The following is a 20,359-nucleotide window of genomic DNA, read 5'->3' as shown; positions in this document are numbered from 1 at the left end:
GTGCTGCCTCTCTCCCTGTTCGTCTCCATACTCACAGAACTGCTTCCTCCATCTGCCCTGAAACGTGACTTCAAACCAACGTTGTCGTTCACACCTCCTGCTTGTGTTTCAGTATTTCCTCTCTCTCCACTTATTGAGACACACAAAGCTGTGCAATACTCTGAGACAAGCTTTTGAAACGAGGACTTGAGGTAAAATGAGGAGTTGAGGTAGGAGTGGGTGAGCCAATGGAGAAGCTCAGTTTGGTAGCAGACCGGTTATCATTGCCAAAGTAACTTTCAAGAATATAACAATGCTTTTTCACGTTATTTTTATTTATGTCAACCCTTCTCTATAGAAACAGAGTCAGATTTTACATATCAGTAATTTTGCACATAGCTTAACCAAGAACCATCCATTTTATATTAAAATACATATTTGAAGTGATCACCGAGGAAAATAAAACATCAGTTTAGTACCATAACCCAGGCTGGCTACAACATCTCCAGCTTAATTAGTCATTATCATGAGTACTACGGTCACTGGACCCTTCAAATCAACATCTAAGGACACTAAATAAAATAATAAAGTTATTTTTAAATTATGGTATTTTTCCAAATAGAATAATATTCTCTGATATTGTTGTGCAAAGAAAAAAAAATAACAGCAGTGAATAATAAATGTGTCTTCCTTTCATTTGTATAATAATAATGCATAGTTATTCATGATGTGTAACCATTCAGTTATTCATGGTGGTCCTGGTCCTGTTCCTGGTCCTGGTCCTGGTCCTGGTCCTGGTCCTGGTCCTGGTCCTGGTCCAGGAGTGGACTTTCCCTGTCCTGTGGGACAGAGGAGGAGAAACCATGAATACACAATACCAGGGGGACAGAGAGGAGGACAGATAGGAGGACAGACAGGAGGACAGAGAGGAGGACAGACAGACAGGAGGACAGACAGGAGGACAGAGAGGACAGAGAGGAGGACAGAGAGACAGGAGGACAGAGAGGAGGACAGAGAGACAGGAGGACAGACAGGAGGACAGAGAGACAGGAGGACAGAGAGGAGGACAGAGAGGAGGACAGAGAGACAGGAGGACAGACAGGAGGACAGACAGGAGGACAGAGAGACAGGAGGACAGACAGGAGGACAGAGAGGAGGACAGAGAGGAGGACAGAGAGGAGGACAGAGAGACAGGAGGACAGACAGGAGGACAGAGAGGAGGACAGACAGGAGGACAGAGAGGAGGACAGACAGGAGGACAGAGAGGAGGACAGACAGACAGGAGGACAGAGAGGAGGACAGACAGGAGGACAGAGAGCCTTGCGGATAGAAAAAAACCTGACAAACAAAGTTTGTCAGGTTCTGAAAACGATACGTTGAAGGTAACTGACGACCCAGAAGAGACACGCCTCCTGAGCACACACTCACCTGGCCTCTCGTCGGGTCCGATGAGACGCGGCCCGCGACCGGGGAGAACGGCGGCGAGGCCAGAGAGGCCGGAGAGGCCGGAGAGGCCGGAGAGGCCAGAGAGGCCGGAGAGGCCGGATAGGCCAGAGAGGCTGAGGCCTGGGACAGCGACTGGCTCCTCCTCACGGCGGAGGACACGGCCTGGGCGAAGCGGGACGGGGTGGAGGGGGTGTAGGGTCGGGGGGCCGTGAAGCTCCTCAGCTTGTCCAGGCTCAGCCCCACGGAGGGCCCCCGAGATGCCCAGCCGCCCGGCCGGGAGGCACCCCGGCCCTCCACAGCAGGGCCCCCCACACCCCGGCCCCCCACAGCAGGGCCCCCCACACCCCGGCCCCCCACAGCAGGGCCGCCCACACTCCTCTCTGGGCCCTGCATGGCGGAGGGGGGGGGAGGAGGAGGGGGCAGCAGGGCCCGGTCCCCCGGGGCCTCAGCGGGGCGGGCCCCTGGGAGAGAGCTGAGCCTCCTCACTGCTGCAGAGCTGAGGTCGTGGGCGGCGTTGAGCGGAGGCAGGCGGAAGGACCCGGGCTTGGGTTTGGTCAGGGGCGGAACCTTCACCTGCTTGACTTCACTGTGATTGGTCGAGGAGGACAAAACGGCGTCCCCAGTGTTGGTCTGCTGAGGTAGAGGAGGGGAGTCTTCCTGTGGCGGCCAGGGGCCGTCCTGCTCCTCTGGCGGAGGAGGAGCCCCACCCTGTGCTTCCGGTTCAGGGGCCACAGGTGGAGGCGGCGGCGGCTCCAGCGTCAGCGCCACCTCAAAGTATCGGAGTTTCTCTAGAGACTTCTGAGGCACGATGGTGAAGGTGGTCATGCCCACCTTGGGGATGTAGTCCCTCGTCAGCTCGTTGGAGGGTTTAGGCCTGGGATCAGAGTCCGGGTCCCGACCAGACGCGGCCCCCCACGCTGAGGGGGCGCCGGGGGGGGCGGGGTCGAAGAGGGGCCGCTCCTCAAGCCCCGGCGATCCAGAGGCCCGGGGGAGAGCTGGGAATGGTGGAGCGGGAACAGGAAGGGGAGGAGTTGTTGGCTCTCCTGTCGCCACTCCATGAGGGTGTGGTGGAGGTGGGGTTTGGGGCGGTGGTGGAGGTGGGGTTTGGGGCGGAGGTGGAGGTGGGGTTAGGGGCGGGGCTGCGGCGGGGCCCACGCTGCTTCCATGGCCTCCTAAAGGTTCCTCCGTCAGCACCCCGACCGGACCGCTCTCTGCAAGAGAACAAACAGACTCAGGACAAGCCAGCCTGGATCCCATTGCCTCCAAAACCGGAAGTCTATAAAATATTGATGATAACGAAGTCTGTATGAATATTAAAGTGTATCCTACCAGCAGGACCTTCCATCAACATGGGGGCCAGCCTGGCGTCCACGTCCTGCACTGCAGTATCCCCCACTGGCCTGGCCTCCACTGCAGTGTCCTTCACTGGCCTCGCCTCCACTGCAGTGTCCTTCACTGGCCTGGCCTCCACTGCAGTGTCCTTCACTGGCCTCGCCTCCACTGCAGTGTCCCCCACTGGCCTGGGGTCCACTGCAGTGTCCCCCACTGGCCTGGCCTCCACTGCAGTGTCCCTCACTGGCCTGGCCTCCACTGCAGTGTCCTTCACTGGCCTGGCCTCCACTGCAGTGTCTCTCACTGGACTGGGGTCCACTGCAGTGTCCCCCACTGGCCTGGCCTCCACTGCAGTGTCCCCCATTGGCCTGGCCTCCACTGCAGTGTCCTTCACTGGTCTGGCCTCCACTGCAGTGTCTCTCACTGGACTGGGGTCCACTGCAGTGTCCCCCATTGGCCTGGCCTCCACTGCAGTGTCCCCCACTGGCCTGGCCTCCACTGCAGTGTCTCTCACTGGACTGGGGTCCACTGCAGTGTCTCTCACTGTGCTCTGTGTTGACCTGTCAAACACACAGCGTTAAGCGTGTTTCGGATGTATTCGTACACAAAGCATGGCTCAGTGGCCAAGGAAGGAGGGAAGGTAACTAAGGGTTCGTACTTGCCATCTGTGGACAGATCACCTGGTTGATCTCCACTGGTCCTGGCCGGTAGGGGCCCGGGCCCCTGGGGGCCCCCTGGGGGCGGGGCCGCTGTGGAGAGGTCTGCTGGGGGACAGACGGGCGGGCCGCTGGTCTCCTCCTGCTCACTGATCTCCTCCAGTGTGCTGTGTCCTGGGAACCACAATATGACCCTTCATTGCACCCCATTCACATGAACTTGTTTTCACCCACTTGATTGGAGTTTAGTTCAGATACAAACGAAATGATTTTGCAAAGCAGAAATCTGGCCCTCGGCCCAAGTGTCCCTGACCCTGGAGCGGGCTGCACAGCGAGGCTGATACTTCCTGGGCTCACTGTGGTGACCCAGAAAGCCCAGGATTCACAGGATGCTTAATCTCAGAAAGAACTTCCTCTGAAAAAACCATCAGAGAGAACCTCAGAAACATCTACCAACATCAATTCATGACCGAGAAGGTTCTGACGCAACAGGTATCCAATCAGAATGCAGCATGTGTTATGCTATCTGTGTATTATGGATGTACTGCCTTCAAATGTCCTATCTGATAAAAACATAAGATGACCCTTTGTGTCATCTTATGTTTTGAGTGCTTTGAGTTTCCAACTGCTATACGTGCGTTGGGAACCAAAGTCATGTCATGGCTCCCACTCCTGGTCCCACTCCCACTCTTGTTCCCAATCATTCCATTTTTGGTCTACTGCGTTGAATTCAAAATGAGGCGCATGAACCCTAACTGAACCCGATCGGTGATGGTGAAGAAGGGGAAGGGCTCCAGAGTGACGACAATGTGTACTGCAGAATTAGGAGCTATGTGTTGGAACGACCACTAGATGGAGCTACAGTGCAATGTAAACATAAAGCTGAACCTCAAAGGGGTGAAACTCAAAGCTCTGTCTGCAGCCTCTCTTGTGTTGACTTTGAGGTCAAAGTGCAGATTTCAAAACAAGCAGATTATCAAGCAGTTGATGAAAACATTCAAAAACAAACATTGAATGCAGAGGGAGTTCGGCACATTCTCACACAAGACCCACCTTGTGAACTGTCCTGTAGCGAGGACTGGGGCGAGGGGGGGCCCTGGGGCGAGGGCGGGTCCTGGACCCCCGACAGGGAGGTGGGCGGCGGCGGGGCCTTCCGTTTGATGCTCTTCGAGTCTGTAGACCCACGCCGCAAACCGGTCTGAGAGACAGAGACACCAGCTTTAGAGCGGTCTGAGAGACAGAGACACCAGCTTTAGACCGGTCTGAGACAGAGACACCAGCTTTAGACCGGTCTGAGAGACAGAGACACCAGCTTTAGACCGGTCTGAGACAGAGACACCAGCTTTAGACCGGTCTGAGACAGAGACACCAGCTTTAGACCGGTCTGAGAGACAGAGACACCAGCTTTAGACCGGTCTGAGACAGAGACACCAGCTTTAGACCGGTCTGAGACAGAGACACCAGCTTTAGACTGGTCTGAGAGACAGAGACACCAGCTTTAGACCGGTCTGAGAGACAGAGACACCAGCTTTAGACCGGTCTGAGAGACAGAGACACCAGCTTTAGACCGGTCTGAGAGACAGAGACACCAGCTTTAGACCGGTCTGAGACAGAGACACCAGCTTTAGACCGGTCTGAGACAGAGACACCAGCTTTAGACCGGTCTGAGAGACAGAGACACCAGCTTTAGACCGGTCTGAGACAGAGACACCAGCTTTAGACCGGTCTGAGAGACAGAGACACCAGCTTTAGACCGGTCTGAGAGACAGAGACACCAGCTTTAGACCGGTCTAGACCCCCCCCCCCTCACCTGGTCCTGGTCCGGTGAGCCGGGCTCGGCGCTGAGTGGCCGTGGGCGGCGGGGCAGGGCCAGGCCGCGGGGCGGGGCCGGGCGGCTCTGGGGTGTGGCCCCGGGAGGCTGGGGGGCGCGCCTCTTCCTCGGTGCCTCCAGGGACAGCTGGCGGTCGAGGGGAGAAGGGTGCATGCTGGGTAACGCCATGCTGAGAGGTCGCGGCTTGCTGACCAGGACTGGGGACGCCGGAGCGCTGGCTGTCGTTGGCTTTCAAGAGCAAACATCCAAACAGCCAATCAGGTGAGGATAAGAGAGGCCAGGAATAAACAAACGCCTGCTGCCTGGACCAATAGCAGACCCAGAGATAACTCCTCCCCATGCAGGGGCTGCGGTCCGAAATCACTAGATGTTTACATGACTCTTAGATGAAGTTACAGAACTTTACCTGCTCGGATCTCTTCCTGCTTCTTCTGAACATGCTGAAGCCTTTGTTTTCCTTTTCCTTCTGGTTCTTATCTTTACCAAGTCTCAGCATCGCTGGAGAATCACAATGATAGTGTTACACTGGAACATCACACACACACACACACACACACACACACACACACACCTCATATTTCATCTACCTGACTGTGAGGGGGAGGCGGGGGATACAGGTGAATCAAGGTCATCTGGGGAACCAATCAAACGCAAGTTAGTGGGTAAAGTGATAGGATATGATTATGAATACATGCGTGGTAACACATCAGCCACCTTTAGTGTCCCTGGCGTAGACGTCTCTGATGGCGTAGTCGTTGAGTGAGCTGGACAGGTCCAGGGGGCCCCGGGAGCCCGCGTCACGCAGCAGCACCGTCGTCTCCGTCTCAAACTCACATTTGTCACAGATGGCCGGCAGGAGTTCTGCCAGAGGAACGCGGGGGTTCACACGCAGGATCGTCTTCTGGCTCCTCTTGTAGTTTATCACCATCCGAACCGTTTGCTGAAAACGCAGTTCATTAAGGAGCAGGTAGAGTTCATTAAGGAGCAGGTAGAGTCCATTAAGGAGCAGGTAGAGTTCATTAAGGAGCAGGTAGTTAGAGTTCATTAAGGAGCAGGTAGAGTTCATTAAGGAGCAGGTAGAGTCCATTAAGGAGCAGGTAGAGTTCATTAAGGAGCAGGTAGAGTTCATTAAGGAGCAGGTTGAGTTCATTAAGGAGCAGGTAGAGTTCATTAAGGAGCAGGTAGAGTTCATTAAGGAGCAGGTAGAGTTCATTAAGGACCAGGTAGTTAGAGTTCATTAAGGAGCAGGTAGAGTTCATTAAAGAGCAGGTAGGCCCCCCCTGGCCCTTCCCCCTGGCAGCCCCCCCTGGCCCCGCCCCCTGGCCCCGCCCCCTAGCCCCGCCCCCTGGCCCTGCCCCCTGTGTGCCCACTGTCTAGCTCCACACTCAGGACAGAAGGCTTTGGTCTGTACCTCTGGCATCTGTGGACTGGTGGTTCTGTTCTTGTCCTCGTCTCCTTTGGGTTTGAGCAGAACCCGCTGGGCGTCCAGCGCTCCGATGCGGGCGTTGGGCTTGAACTTGACGTGCTTCCTGTTAGCGGTGACCAGCTCCAGGGTGTGGCTGGAGGGGCTCAGGTGGTACTGAGCACACAGCATCACCAGGAGGTCCATGAGAGGCTTGCTGAAAGACACACAAAGCAAACAGCAAGAGCACATTGAGTTAGATGGGGAAGACAGGACGTGATGTAGCAGCAGGCTAACAGTACATGCTAGTAGTAATACAGGAGCTTACTTTAATAACGGTAATAACACATGCTCGGGTTAATATAGGACTGTGCTACATTGACGTTAAAAACATGCCAGCAGTACTAAAGGACAGTGTAACCCTGACTTTAATAACATGCTAGCAGAAATATAGGACTGTGTTACTTTAACATAGCATATTAGCAGTAATAAGGGGCCGTGTTACTATAAGGTTAAAAAAAACAAAAGAGTCATCGGTGTTCACTGTGCTCAGGAACCTTTGGTACAAACACGCAGAAGAAGGGAAAAAGTGAAGCGAGGAATTTGATGCCTGCTCCTTCTATATTGAATCACACAGTGGTTTGTCACGAGGCCAAAGGGCTTTGAGATATCTCCAAGTGAAAGGTTGAAGAATTGTGAGCATAGGGAGTAGGAGGGATAAGGGATATCTTAAGTAAAGTTTGTCGGCGTCTAAGGCGAATGTAAGTCAGTAAGGGCAATCGTTGAAGGACAGAGAGAGACCTTGTGTCATGAAGCCATATCCACATTGTGATTTATTGACACATGCTGCTCCCATTAGGAGTCAAGTCTTCACTAGAAACCCCGGCTTCTCTGCCACTGCTTCCCCCAAAGCAGAACAGAAACTCCAGATTCAGCCACTCTCCAACCGAGACGCTGGCAGCGCTCTGCTTCTGAATGTGTGATTCCTCCATTCCACTGGAGTAACTGTAGAGACACGACGCTGCAAACACACCCAATGCTGAATGCTGCTTCCTACAGCGGCCCTACTGCCAGACAGCATGACTCACTGCTCCAGCCAAATCACTCTGCTGCTCCACCTAACCCACTCTGCTGCTCCACCTAACTCCACTCACTCTGCTGCTCCGCCTAACTCACTCTGCTGCTCCACCTAACTCCACTCACTCTGCTGCTCCGCCTAACTCACTCTGCTGCTCCACCTAACTCCACCCACTCTGCTGCTCCACCTCTCCCTGCTCTCATTGGCCTGAGACTGATGGGCCGCTGTAGTTGAGTCTTTTGGTTTCTCATGTGTAAATGTTTATGACCGTTACCCAATGGTTCTCCAGCTCTATATGAAGGCCTTCTGGTTGGTTCTCCAGCTCTATATGAAGGCCTTCTGGTTGGTTCTCCAGCTCTATATGAAGGCCTTCTGGTTGGTTCTCCAGCTCTATATGAAGGCCTTCTGGTTGGTTCTCCAGCTCTATATGAAGGCCTTCTGGTTGATTCTCCAGCTCTATATGAAGGCCTTCTGGTTGGTTCTCCAACTCTATATGAAGGCCTTCTGGTTGGTCAGCTCTACATGAAGGCCTTCTGGTTGGTCAGCTCTATATGAAAGCCTTCTGGTTGGTCAGCTCTATATGAAGGCCTTCTGGTTGGTTCTCCAGCTCTATATGAAAGCCTTCTGGTTGGTCAGCTCTATATGAAGGCCTTCTGGTTGGTCCTCCAGCTCTATATGAAGGCCTTCTGGTTGTTTCTCCAGCTCTATATGAAGGCCAATGTTCAGCCTCACACACGCAGCAGCGTCCTGCATCTCACACACTGCACAGCGTTACCAGTATGGATTCTGTTCCCATTCACACACGACCCGTACAGGAAACCTTCTGGAACTTTTCAGGCTGAGACTGCGTGAAAAGGGGCTTAAAGGTCCTGAATGTCCCCACTCATCAATATGATGTATTTATCTACAACACAGGGGTGTCCCGGGGCCCGGTCCCCACTGCACCGGTGCAGGACCCCCTCAGGTCAGGGGGAGAACACGGGCCCCTTCAGGGTCTCACCTGCTGTGCACGCTGGTGATCTTCTCCGCCCCGCCCGGTAGGACCACCACCAAGGCCAGCTGGTCCTGCTCCAGGGTGCCCCCCCCGGGGTGGCTGGGGTACCCAGGGCAGCGCGGGGGGGGGCTGGGGTACGGGTCGCTCTGTGGGGGGGGGGACGGCGCTTTGCTCTTGGTCGACGCCCTGTTTGGGGGGGAAGGAGAAATGAATGAGGGGATGAGATGGGTTCAGATTGACGGTGGAGGACTGTAACGACGTCTGAAGACAAAGACGCTCATCGTCCACATGACCCTCTCCCTTTGACTGATGTGCTGTGAGTGAGTGAAGACATGGAGCTGCTGGCCGACCCCTAACTAACTAACTTACTACTACTACTAACTACCACAAGGAGAGACTCTGTTCCGAGGCCAGACGATGTCAGAGCTGAGGTTGTGCTGGTGGTGTGACGCAACATGAAATAGTCAAGCCCAATTTAAAAACAGGTCACAAGACATCCAAAGACACAGTCATCTGGTCTCTGCAGGGCTGCAGGCAGCAGCCTCTCACAGCACTGATCTCTTCAAGCTAGGGGCGACGCACACAGGCTGTTTGCAGACAGAGCAACAGCGCTGAGTGTCTTTTAGATGTAATTAAGATTTTATCACAGAGTACTGTATGACATGTCCAGCAGCCAAGAGCTGGTCTCCATCTGTCAAAGACATCATCTCTGACTGAAGGAAGCTGCTTGAGGGTTAGGCTTAGGTTTAGGCTTAGGGTTAAGGGTCAGGGTCAGGGTTAGGGTTAGGGTCAGGGTCAGGGTCAGGGTCAGGGTTAGGGTTAGGGTTAAGGGTTAAGGCCTTAACGATCCTTTGGGTTTTTTATCAAAGAACGGCCGTTTGCGAGCAGGAGGGCATGTTTGTTTTTATAATTAATACTAATACTATACCATACACACACACACACATCTGAAGGTAATTAATACTAATATTATACCACACACACACACACACACACACACACACACACACACACACACACACACACACACACACACACACACACACACACACACACACACACACACACACACACAGGCGCAGTACATCTGAAGGTAAAACCAAGGAATAAACACAAGGTCAATGAAGGGGAATCCTCTCAGATGCCCCTCAGAGGTGGACCTCAGTGGCTGAGGGGGCCTGGGTGAGGGGGGGGGTCTCCCCTCTGGGGGTCAGGACCTCAACTGGGGGAGGGGAGGCTACTCAACGGGAGGAATCCCAGCCATGCCCCCCCCCTCACTAAGCTGCTGAGTATTAGCAGTCCCTCCAAGATTCCTTCATGATTTATTTATTATATTATGAGAGCACAGTTTGGGCTTCAGCTCTAATAAAAACAAAACAATGCAATAATATTACAAACAAGATGGATTTTGTGTACAATGCAAATGTGCATTGTTTGCATGTCTGTGTGTGTGTGTGTGTGTGTGTGTGTGTGTGTGTGTGTGTGTGTGTGTGTGTGTGCGCGTGTGTGTGTGTGTGTGTGTGTGTGTGTGTGTGTGTGTGTGTGTGTGTGTGTGTGTGTGTGTGTGTGGCTCACAGGCACACAGGCAACAAGGGTGTGTGCTGTCAAAGGCCACAATTTCTGAAACACCCACTCCCCCCCACACACACAGCAACACCCTATATGATGTAACTGCAAACCATCCCACCAGCAATGGAAGAGATTAATCAAAATGCTTTGATTCATCACACACACACATACACACACACACACACACACACACACACACACACACACACACACACACATACACACACACACACACACACACACACACACACACACACACATACACACAGGGCAGTACATATTCTACATGTACTAAGCTAACTACTAACACTAACCCTAATCAACACCTACTGAACCAACCCTAACCTACACATACTGAACCAACCCTAAACTACACCTACTGAACCAACCCTAACCTACACCTACTGAACCAACCCTAAACTACACATACTGAACCAACCCTAAACTACACATACTGAACCAACCCTAAACTACACCTACTGAACCAACCCTGAACTACACATACTGAACCAACCCTAAACTACACCTACTGAACCAACCCTAAACTACACATACTGAACAAACCCTAAACTACACTTACTGAACCAACCCTAACACTAAACTACACCTACTGAACCAACCCTAAACTACACCTACTGAACCAACCCTAAACTACACATACTGAACCAACCCTAAACTACACCTACTGAACCAACCCTAACCTACACCTACTGAACCAACCCTAAACTACACCTACTGAACCCACCCTAAACTACACATACTGAACCAACCCTAAACTACACATGCTGAACCCACCCCTACCTTAACCTACTAGCCTGGCTATTGCCAGACCAAGCTCAATCATAGATTGCACATTGGTCTGGGGAAGCTGCTGTCATTTTCTTGAACACAAAGAGGCATGATCATGATGATACAAAAATATTTTTTCACGTCTTTCGTATCACTCCGCGAGTAGTCCGGTAACTTATCAACCCCAGCAGATTTGGTTGCTAAGCGACGTCAACGTCTTTGGCAGACTATTTCTTTGCTGATCAACACTATAAATGGTAATTGTAAACCAACAGTGTGAAGTTACTTTTTCGTTTTGGCAAGTAACTGTGTAATAAGCGGGATAATGTGTAGAACGCCGGTCATTATCTAAAATAAGCCAAATAAGCAAGATGCTTCCTCCGCTTCGCGACGGTGTCCGGTTCGCCCTGTCTGGGCTTATTTCACGATAATGACTGGCGTTCTATACATTATCCCTTACATAACTGACCCTATATTACATTAACTAACCCTAAACTACATGTACTGACCCAACACAACATGTACTGATCCTAAACTACATGTACTGACCCTAGACTACATGTATTAACCCTAAACAGCACTGAGGTGACGATAAAGCATAATTGTGATACATTTGAATAACAAACATGAAGTCCGCTCACACACACATCATGTGTATATGACAGGGAAATCATATTTGCAGAATGCGTGAATGTCAACGTCATTGTCTTCTTCATGAGCCTGGTTGAACAGGATGTCTGGCCGACAGGAAAGTCACATGATGTATAAACAACGCTGACACAGAGGCCCTGAGTGGCGTCTTGATAAAGTGTGAGCAGACAGCCTATTGGGTGGTAACCCTCCATCAGGGTACAAAGTCTACCAGACTATAGGAATCTTCTTATGACAAATATATACTTATTGTAAGTCGCTTTGGATAAAAGCGTCTGCTAAATGCCCTAAATGTAAATGTAAATATAGGAATAACATTTGTAGACACACATTATCGTCCACAATAGACTGTGCTACTTTACTGATTGTTCCTATATATATGTATATATATATATGTATACATATGAATGTATTTATCGCCCCCACCACGATTAATAAATATCTATTGATATTTGTTAATATTTAGTTGTTGCGTGTGACGCCTATATGCTGCTCTATAGTGTGAATTCTTTGTCTTCAGCTTATAATGTTGCATCATTCTGTTGGCGCTGACTAGCTGCTGAAAGACGCTAGCCAGTTTATTTTTACAAGCTAACATTAGCATCATTAGGAAAGCATGCGATAGGAAGACCCATTAACCTCCAGCTCAAACCATCATGTTTACATTCTTCACTGAGCCAAAGCCTGCTCTACGTGCCGTCATCAGGCTGGCAGTGCGCAGACAGAAGACCGACCCGACTGTCATTTTGGTTGTTTGGTTGTTTTAGATTCCTGCCGTCCTACCGGTGTTCCCAGGAAGCCAGGGTGTGTTTCTGAATGTTGGTGCAAGTCACAGCTTGACCGGCGGAGCCTTCACTCACAGGAGGGCTAGGGCTCTCTCCCTAGGAGGAGCCTGGTGTCTAGAAGGATCTCCCAGGAGCACCAACGCATTACACAACACAGCACCATGCAGGAAACAACCCAGTGGTTCTTCAACAACGGCTCAGAAACCCGAGTTGCGATTCAGAGAACCTGATAAAGCATACAACACTCCAGACCCTCTGAGCACAACCCTCAGTCCAGCAGACACACTGAATAGTCTTCTGGCTGAGACTTAAAGACTTAAGCCTAGTTTAAGAGCAGGACTCGTGTGTGGAGCGGTATGTGTCCCTCTGTAGCGCGACTCACCCAAACCCTAACAACAAGAACAAAATGAGTCATGTGTGAAGTCCTGAAAAAAACTGATGCTTGAAGGTCTCCTCAACACCTGAGAACGTGCAAGCTCGTAAAATACCAGTCCATGTTTCCATAAGGCTCCAGAACGATATTGCTAATGAATTCAAGTCTGGAGGAGAGACAGATGTGAACGATAGTAAATTTGACTCTATGGTTTGAATCTTCAGGCAGATTCCCTGAATACCTTTGCACTTATGTCAGAGAGGGAAAGAGGGAGAGCAGGGAGAAGAATGAACAATTCTCCATGCTATACATCACACTTTCCAGTCCCACCTCCAACATACTAAAATGGGCTGGGTAAGGTCATTTAAGCCGAACTGTGAGGAAATATATTGGTTTATGATTTTGCAGCGTTACAATGTTTCCATAAAATCAAACAAAACAGACAGGAACAAACAACTAACGACAAAAAGGAACTCCTTTGAAAGGATTGGAGTGAAAGCTTAACTTCCAATGCACACTGTTCCCACTGGAAGATTTAGATCCAAGCTGGGAAGCGTGGACCAGGTTTAGAAACGGTGGGAGGCGGAGCAGCAGACATGCTGAACAGGTCTAGGCAGGTTCTCTCCCTGACCGTGTAGAACCTTCTCTTTGTTAGTTCCAAGTCTTTGCCATTCAGAGTGCATGTGGCTGCTGTAGCATGTCTGCAGCAGCTGGTGTAGCATTTAGCTCCCTGGGGGGGGCAAAAGAGGCCTCTAGTGCCACATGTGCAGAACAGGCCGATAACAACCTCCTGGTCCTAGTCACCCCCAGCCCTCTAGTCACCACCACCCTCCTCTGGTCACCACCACCCTCCTCTAGTCAGCACCACCCTCCTCTAGTCACCACCACCCTGCTCTAGTCACCACCCGTCTCTAATCACCACCACCCTCCTCTAGTCACCACCCTCCTCTAGTCAGCACCACCCTCCTCTAGTCACCACCCTCCTCTAGTCACCACCACCCTGCTCTAGTCACCACCACCCTCCTCTAGTCACCACCCTCCTCTAGTCACCACCACCCTCCTCTAGTCACCACCACCCTCCTCTAGTCACCACCCTCCTCTAGTCACCACCACCCTGCTCTAGTCACCACCCTCCTCTAGTCACCACCACCCTGCTCTAGTCACCACCACCCTCCTCTAATCACCACCCTCCTCTAGTCACCACCCTCCTCTAGTCAGCACCACCCTCCTCTAGTCACCACCCTCCTCTAATCACCACCCTCCTCTAGTCACCACCCTCCTCTAGTCACCACCACCCTCCTCTAGTCACCACCCTCCCCTAGTCAGCACCACCCTCCTCTAGTCAGCACCACCCTCCTCTAGTCAGCACCACCCTCCTCTAGTCACCACCCTCCTCTAATCACCACCACCCTCCTCTAGTCACCACCACCCTCCTCTAGTCACCACCACCCTCCTGAGGGCTGCAGGTCTCAACACGCCCGCCACACAGCGTCCACCTGCCTGCCATTACTAGCCACTGCCACAGCCACTACTAGCTACTGCCACCCATTTCTAGCCGCTACTAGCCAATGCTACCCATTGTTACCCGCTACTAGACACTGCTACCCATTGCAAGTGGATACTAGCCACTGTTACCCATTGCTATCTGCTCCTACCCTTGCTACCCATTGCTAGAAACTATAAGCCGCTGCTACCCATTGCTAGCTGCTACTGGCCACTGCTACCCATTGCTAGCCACTACTAGCTACTGCTACCAATTCTTAGTCGCTACTAGCCACTGCTACCCATTGCTAGCCACTACTAGCCACTGCTACCCATTGCTAGCCACTACTAGCCACCGCTAGCCACTGCTAGCGACTATAAGCCGCTGCTACCCATTGCTAGCCACTACTAGCCGCTGCTCACCGATGGATTGTTTATTGTCTGCTCTATGCTGATGCCTCATCCTTATATGTGTGGAGACTTTGTATTTGTATTCTGTTGTTTTCATTGAAAGCTGTAGGACCTTGCATCACTTGCTTTTTCCTATCTGAGAGTCATACCTTAATGAGATACATTAGCGTTCTGAGACACTCTAACAACTAGGTCTGTGGCTACGTCTCTTCTTGATGTGGTTACACGCCTGACATTCCCATCATGCACCATGGATGGGGTTCCCATGGGAGCAATGCAGATATTATGGGCTACATTCTATTTGTTTTATATTTTTTATCTGTTGTGGGAGGGAGCACAGGGGGGGGTATATATTATGGGCTCAATCATTTAAAACATGATGGGTAAATAAACTTTAAAAAGGCTATTTGGTGGTGTGTGGGAACCACTGAAGGGGGAGGGTGGAGGAGGGAGGAGGGAGAGAGAGAGGGAGGAGGGAGGGAGGAGGAGGGAGGAGGGAGGGAGAGAGGGAGGAGGGAGGGAGGAAGGAGGAGGGAGGAGAGAAGGGAGGAGGGAGGGAGGAGGAGCGTAATCCCTGAGGAGAGACTAAACACAGTGCAGGGCCACAGCTGCTCAGTGGTGAGAAGATCCCAGTAAACACACTGGTTCTCCAGAGAGACCAGAGAGACACCAGAGAGACCAGCGAGACACCAGAGAGACCAGAGAGAGACCAGAGAGACCAGAGAGACCAGAGAGAAACCAGAGATTAGAGAGACCAGAGACACCAGAGAGACCAGAGAGACACCAGAGAGACCAGAGAGAGACCAGAGAGACCAGAGAGAGACCAGAGAGCGATTAGAGAGACCAGAGAGACCAGAGACAGAGAGAGACAGAGAGAGAGAGACCCAGAGTAAGTGAGAAAGAGAGAGGGAGAATCCAGACCCTGTGAACCCCCCTCCCCCACTTCCTTTATCGCCGTCCACAAAACAAACTGATTTTCCCACAACATGCGGCGGCAACGCCAAGGTACGATGGGAGATGACTAGCACTATACTAGTGAGGACTAGCCCTATACTAGTGAGGACTAGCCCTATACTAGTGAGTACTAGCACTATACTAGTGAGGACTAGCCCTATACTAGTGAGTACTAGCCCTATACTAGTGGGTACTAGCACTATACTAGTGAGGACTTGCACTATACTAGGACTAGCACTATACTAGTGGGTACTAGCCTATACTAGTGGGTACTAGCCCTATACTAGTGAGGACTAGCACTTTACTAGTGAGGACTAGCACTATACTAGTTATTGCTAGTGTAAATGTTAGAACCCCAACATGATGCTATAGCAGTTAGCTGCAGCAGCAGGTGGTTATCCTCCAGACAAGGAACCCAGGAGCATCCGAACACGGAGTTCAACCTCCAACCTCTCTATGAGGTTCTGGAGAAAATGGAGAGTAAGCACAGAGACATCGGCATCTCTGACTTAGTCTGACTTAGTCTGAGTTAGTCTGAGTTAGTCTGAGAGTTAGTCTGGGGACATATGGTTATTTGGACTTGTAGACGGGACATTACGATTACAGTGACGTCACCACAGACACGAAGAGGGCCTGATTCCTACCAGACTAACATTTAGGCAGACAGGCCAGAGGAGAGAGAGATGGAGGTTTTCCCCTCCAGTCATAATTGCAGCTCTGACACTGGGTCCATTGTCTCCCAGCGAGGCATCTATCAGAGAGAGGCATGCTTCATCCCCTCTGGCCGGTCACATGAAGAGAGCCAGCTCCAAGGGGAGGCCCCACACAGGAGCCCCACACTATGAGGGTCCTGGACCCGGCCTCCTCCTGGGTGGAGGAGCCCGATGCTGAGGGTCCAGGACCAGTCCTCCTCCTGGGTGGAGGAGCCCCATGCTGAGGGTCCAGGACCAGTCCTCCTCAGAGAGGCCTCGCAAAAAGGATGGAAAGGAGTGCTGCACTTTAAGAAGGCGTAATCTATTAATTCACTGCAGGATCTACTAATGCACTGCAGGATCTACTAATGCACTGCAGGATCTACTAATGCATGTTAAACCCAGTCAGTAGTAGCAGCCAGACTTGTCTAAGACTCTAATAAATACATAATAAATATGAGATTAGCTGAAATAAGATAGCGATAGCAGAAAATGATTGATAGACGACTGGTCCGAATGTTTTATCTACCGTGCTTCATAATAGCAGTAGCTGTACTTGTACTACTGGTAGTACTAGCAGTAGTATATATGTTATATTGTATGAACCAACACAGTAAAATGTCCTAAAATATTGCACTTTAAATGAAAGAATCCAATCTCAGCCATGAGTGATTAGAATGTGAGTGTAGCAGATAGCGTCTGACCGGAGGACAAACTGTGATAACAGAGGTTGAACAAATCAAGTCGTTAGCTTTGTGTTGTTCCCACGTCCCACATCAATCTGTGAATGTGAGTCCTGATAAGCACAAGTTGCTATTGAGAACATACAATGAGCAAATTCATCTGAAACGCAATCAGAATGCAGTGAGGCCGGAGGTGGGAGGACTCCAGCTGCTATGTGCTGGAAGGAGAGGAGAGGGGAACAAAGGCAAGGCCAAAAGCGTCCTCCCTCTCCTGCCGCAAGTGCACAAGGGCAAGAGATTCTCGGGATCAGTGAAAAATAAATCACAGAATATATAGATAAACCATTGTGTAAAAATATATGTTTAGATGTTTCCCTATTAAGTATAAATTGTTGCTTGTAATTGCCAGAAGTGACCAGTAGCAGGCGCTCATGGCGTTTGTGGTCAGTGAGTTGGCTTCCACTGGACGGCCGCCCACTCCTCGCCTGCCATCGCATTGTTTCAATGTGGGGCAGTAGGAAGTCCAGCCCCTCGGGAGGAACGAGGGAGCCTATGAGGACACTGCTAGAGGACTTCAAAAAGGCTTCTGCCACTGTTTACGGTTATCGTTGTGGGAGGGAATGTGGTAGGAATGGTCCTTCAGTATGAAGTTTGGTCCATGGCTCACGCCGTAGTTTCATGGATGTGTGTCATGTGAGCAGCTGGGGTTGGATGAGGCTGTTGGATCCACAATAGCATCAGCATGAGATCAGCACGCAAGGTGTGTCCGTTCCTCATGACTGGTTTCACAACCATTTGGAATTCAAAACTGGAATAGGTACGGAAGGGGAGAGAGAATCGGTTTGAAACGTGAGCTGCATCTGAATCAGAACTGAGGAGGAGTCGAGGAGACAACTTTTTGAAGATGTTTTTTTCTCTCTGCTGTGACGGAGGAACAGAAGAGCCTTTCTGTTGGCCGCAGAATAACAAACACAGCGTTGGTGGCGGGTCACATGACACAGCAGACGGCCTCAGAGGCAGCGGCTTAATCCGCTTCAGACGCAAGAAGTCACACATGACGGAGAACCTGCTACTGCACCACAAGGTCTTATGGGCGGTGCTGGGGCTCTGCACCACCACAAGGTCTTATGGGCGGTGCTGGGGCTCTGCACCACCACAAGGTCTCATGGGTGGTGCAGTCTTATGGGCGGTGCTGGGGTTCTCCACATCGTATTCAGACCTTATCCATATCTTGGGAGCAGGTTAACTTGAGGGCTTGTGGCTTGTCTCATTATACAACCTATACAACCTCATGTCTCTCCAAAAAGGTGCTGGAAAAATGGAAAATGGAAAATGGAAATCTAGGCAGGGCTTCACTTCATGGACATTTGCATCAGTCACACCACTTTTCCACCTTGCTCCTCTAACTGCTATAAAGGAGCCTGCCTGAAGTGAAACCCTTATGGACGCACTTATGGAAACGGTCAAAGCCTCACAGGCTTTTAACACACTGACATCCCCCGAAGCAAACCTCCACCACATGCTCTGAGTTTAGCTGACATCATCTCCACCTTCAGGTGACATCACCTCCACCTTATTTGACATCATCCAAGCCTCCACCTTTAGGTTACTTCACCTCCACGATGATGGAACATTCCAACACGTGTCAGATGCTGTACAGAATCAACTGATCCCATTCCCCAGGGAGTGAAACATGATAAATCAATACCTCATATAGTATATTACATGACCAATCAATACTTACAATATAGTATCTGTTATGCCATCATTTTGGCAGAAGCCTGAGAGAGACTAAGAGAGAGAGAGAGAGAGAGAGAGAGAGAGAGAGAGAGAGAGAGAGAGAGAACGAGAGACAGACAGACAGACAGACAAACAGAGATTGAGAGAGAGAGAGAGAGAGAGAGAGAGAGAGAGAGAGAGAGAGAGAGAGACAGACAGACAGACAGACAGACAGACAGGCAGAGAGGGGGGGGGGGGGGAGAGCGAGATTGCAGAGGATGCTAAATTGTTTACTCTCTAAGTTTCCCATGGCCTCTACATATGGTCTCTGTGAGACTTAGAGCAGGAAATGAGTCTAAAGGTCGAAGCTTCAACTGGGACTTGACATTCGGTTCGAGTAAGAAAGAGCTGCTAGATGTTAAGCTCTGTTTGTATTTTAATGTGTTGCATATGAGGTATAGGCCTTTGTGCCATTATTATTTAGACTTCTCATTTGCGAACGACCTTCTGTGTGATAAAGCCCCAGACTCTCCGTAAGACAAACAGCCTACCTCAGTCCGGAGCCCCGGCGGCTGGAGCAGCTCTGTGGTCCCTGGTCCTCCATGAAGACGTTCATCGTCGAGTCTCCAAACTGATCGGACACAATGAGAGGAATCAGTCCCATAATGAGGCGATGTGCTCACGGGACGTTTTAAAGTTGCATGAGGTCATTTCTCTGGACTACTGTAGTTCCTAGCGGTCTAAAAGGCTCTTAAAGGGATTCAGTTCTTTCTACAACGCCCTTATGCAGAATACAAGGTGGCCGTAGCGAACCTTTTCTGAACAATGTTTAAATGTTCCCTACCTTCCTGGGGTCCCGTCTATGTCCTCATGTTGTTCTCCTCTGTTCTCAGAAGCCGGAGCATTATCCCACCTCCCTCACACGGTGTGAGGGAGTCACACCGCCGGGTCTCCCTTTATACAGCCCAGTCTCTCCCCTCACACAGCCGGGTCTCCCTTTATACAGCCCAGTCTCTCCCCTCACACAGCCGGGTCTCCCTTTATACAGCCCAGTCTCTCCCCTCACACTGGGTCTCTCCCTTTATACAGCCCAGTCTCTCCCCTCACACTGGGTCTCTCCCTTTATACAGCCCAGTCTCTCCCCTCACAGTGGGTCTCCCTTTATACAGCCCAGTCTCTCCCCTACCACTGGGTCTCTCCCTTTATACAGCCCAGTCTCTCCCCTCACAACTTTCTGTCGGAAAACCAACGCGCGTTAAGTCTGTAGTGTTGCAGCCGAGACTCGGTGGGCCGGGCCGTCTATGGTCCAGCTCACCTCTCGATGTCCCGGGCCGTCTGTGGTCCAGCTCCCCTCTCGGTGTCCCGGGCCGTCTGTGGTCCAGCTCACCTCTCGGTGTCCCCGGCCGTCTGTGGTCCAGCTCCCCTCTCGGTGTCCCGGGCCGTCTACGGTCCAGCTCCCCTCCCCTCTCAGTCTCCCCTCTCAGTCTCCTGGGGCTGACTGCGTGTTCTCTCAGTCTCTGAGAAGTTGACTCA

At 51.2% G+C, this 20,359-nt stretch overlaps 1 protein-coding gene across 3 annotated transcripts; it reads right to left on the bottom strand.

The window, feature by feature from the left end:
* Nucleotides 1-289: 289 nt before the first annotated feature.
* cobll1b (cordon-bleu WH2 repeat protein-like 1b) lies at nt 290-20,322 on the bottom strand. 3 transcript variants are annotated; one of them, XM_084478671.1, is made up of 13 exons: nt 20,142-20,321; nt 19,378-19,457; nt 8,725-8,904; nt 6,656-6,863; nt 5,959-6,184; nt 5,832-5,876; nt 5,651-5,742; nt 5,224-5,472; nt 4,467-4,611; nt 3,416-3,587; nt 2,755-3,317; nt 1,408-2,636; nt 290-818 (listed from the first exon to the last, which is right to left on the bottom strand). In XM_084478671.1, the coding sequence occupies exons 2-13, from the start codon at nt 19,440-19,442 to the stop codon at nt 723-725; spliced, it is 3,270 nt and encodes a 1,089-aa protein (XP_084334797.1). In that variant the 5' UTR covers nt 19,443-19,457; nt 20,142-20,321; the 3' UTR covers nt 290-722. The 3 variants fall into 3 exon arrangements, with proteins under 3 accessions (XP_084334797.1, XP_084334798.1, XP_084334799.1); XM_084478672.1 differs by lacking the exon at nt 20,142-20,321 and adding an exon at nt 19,671-20,118; XM_084478673.1 differs by lacking the exon at nt 8,725-8,904 and having other exon boundaries at nt 20,142-20,322.
* Nucleotides 20,323-20,359: the final 37 nt, after the last annotated feature.

Source organism: Micromesistius poutassou (assembly GCF_964030765.1).
Source record: "Micromesistius poutassou genome assembly, chromosome: 14".
Lineage (NCBI taxonomy): Eukaryota > Metazoa > Chordata > Actinopteri > Gadiformes > Gadidae > Micromesistius > Micromesistius poutassou.
Note: the sequence above shows the minus strand (reverse complement) of the source record. Positions and strands in the feature narration are given on the sequence as shown.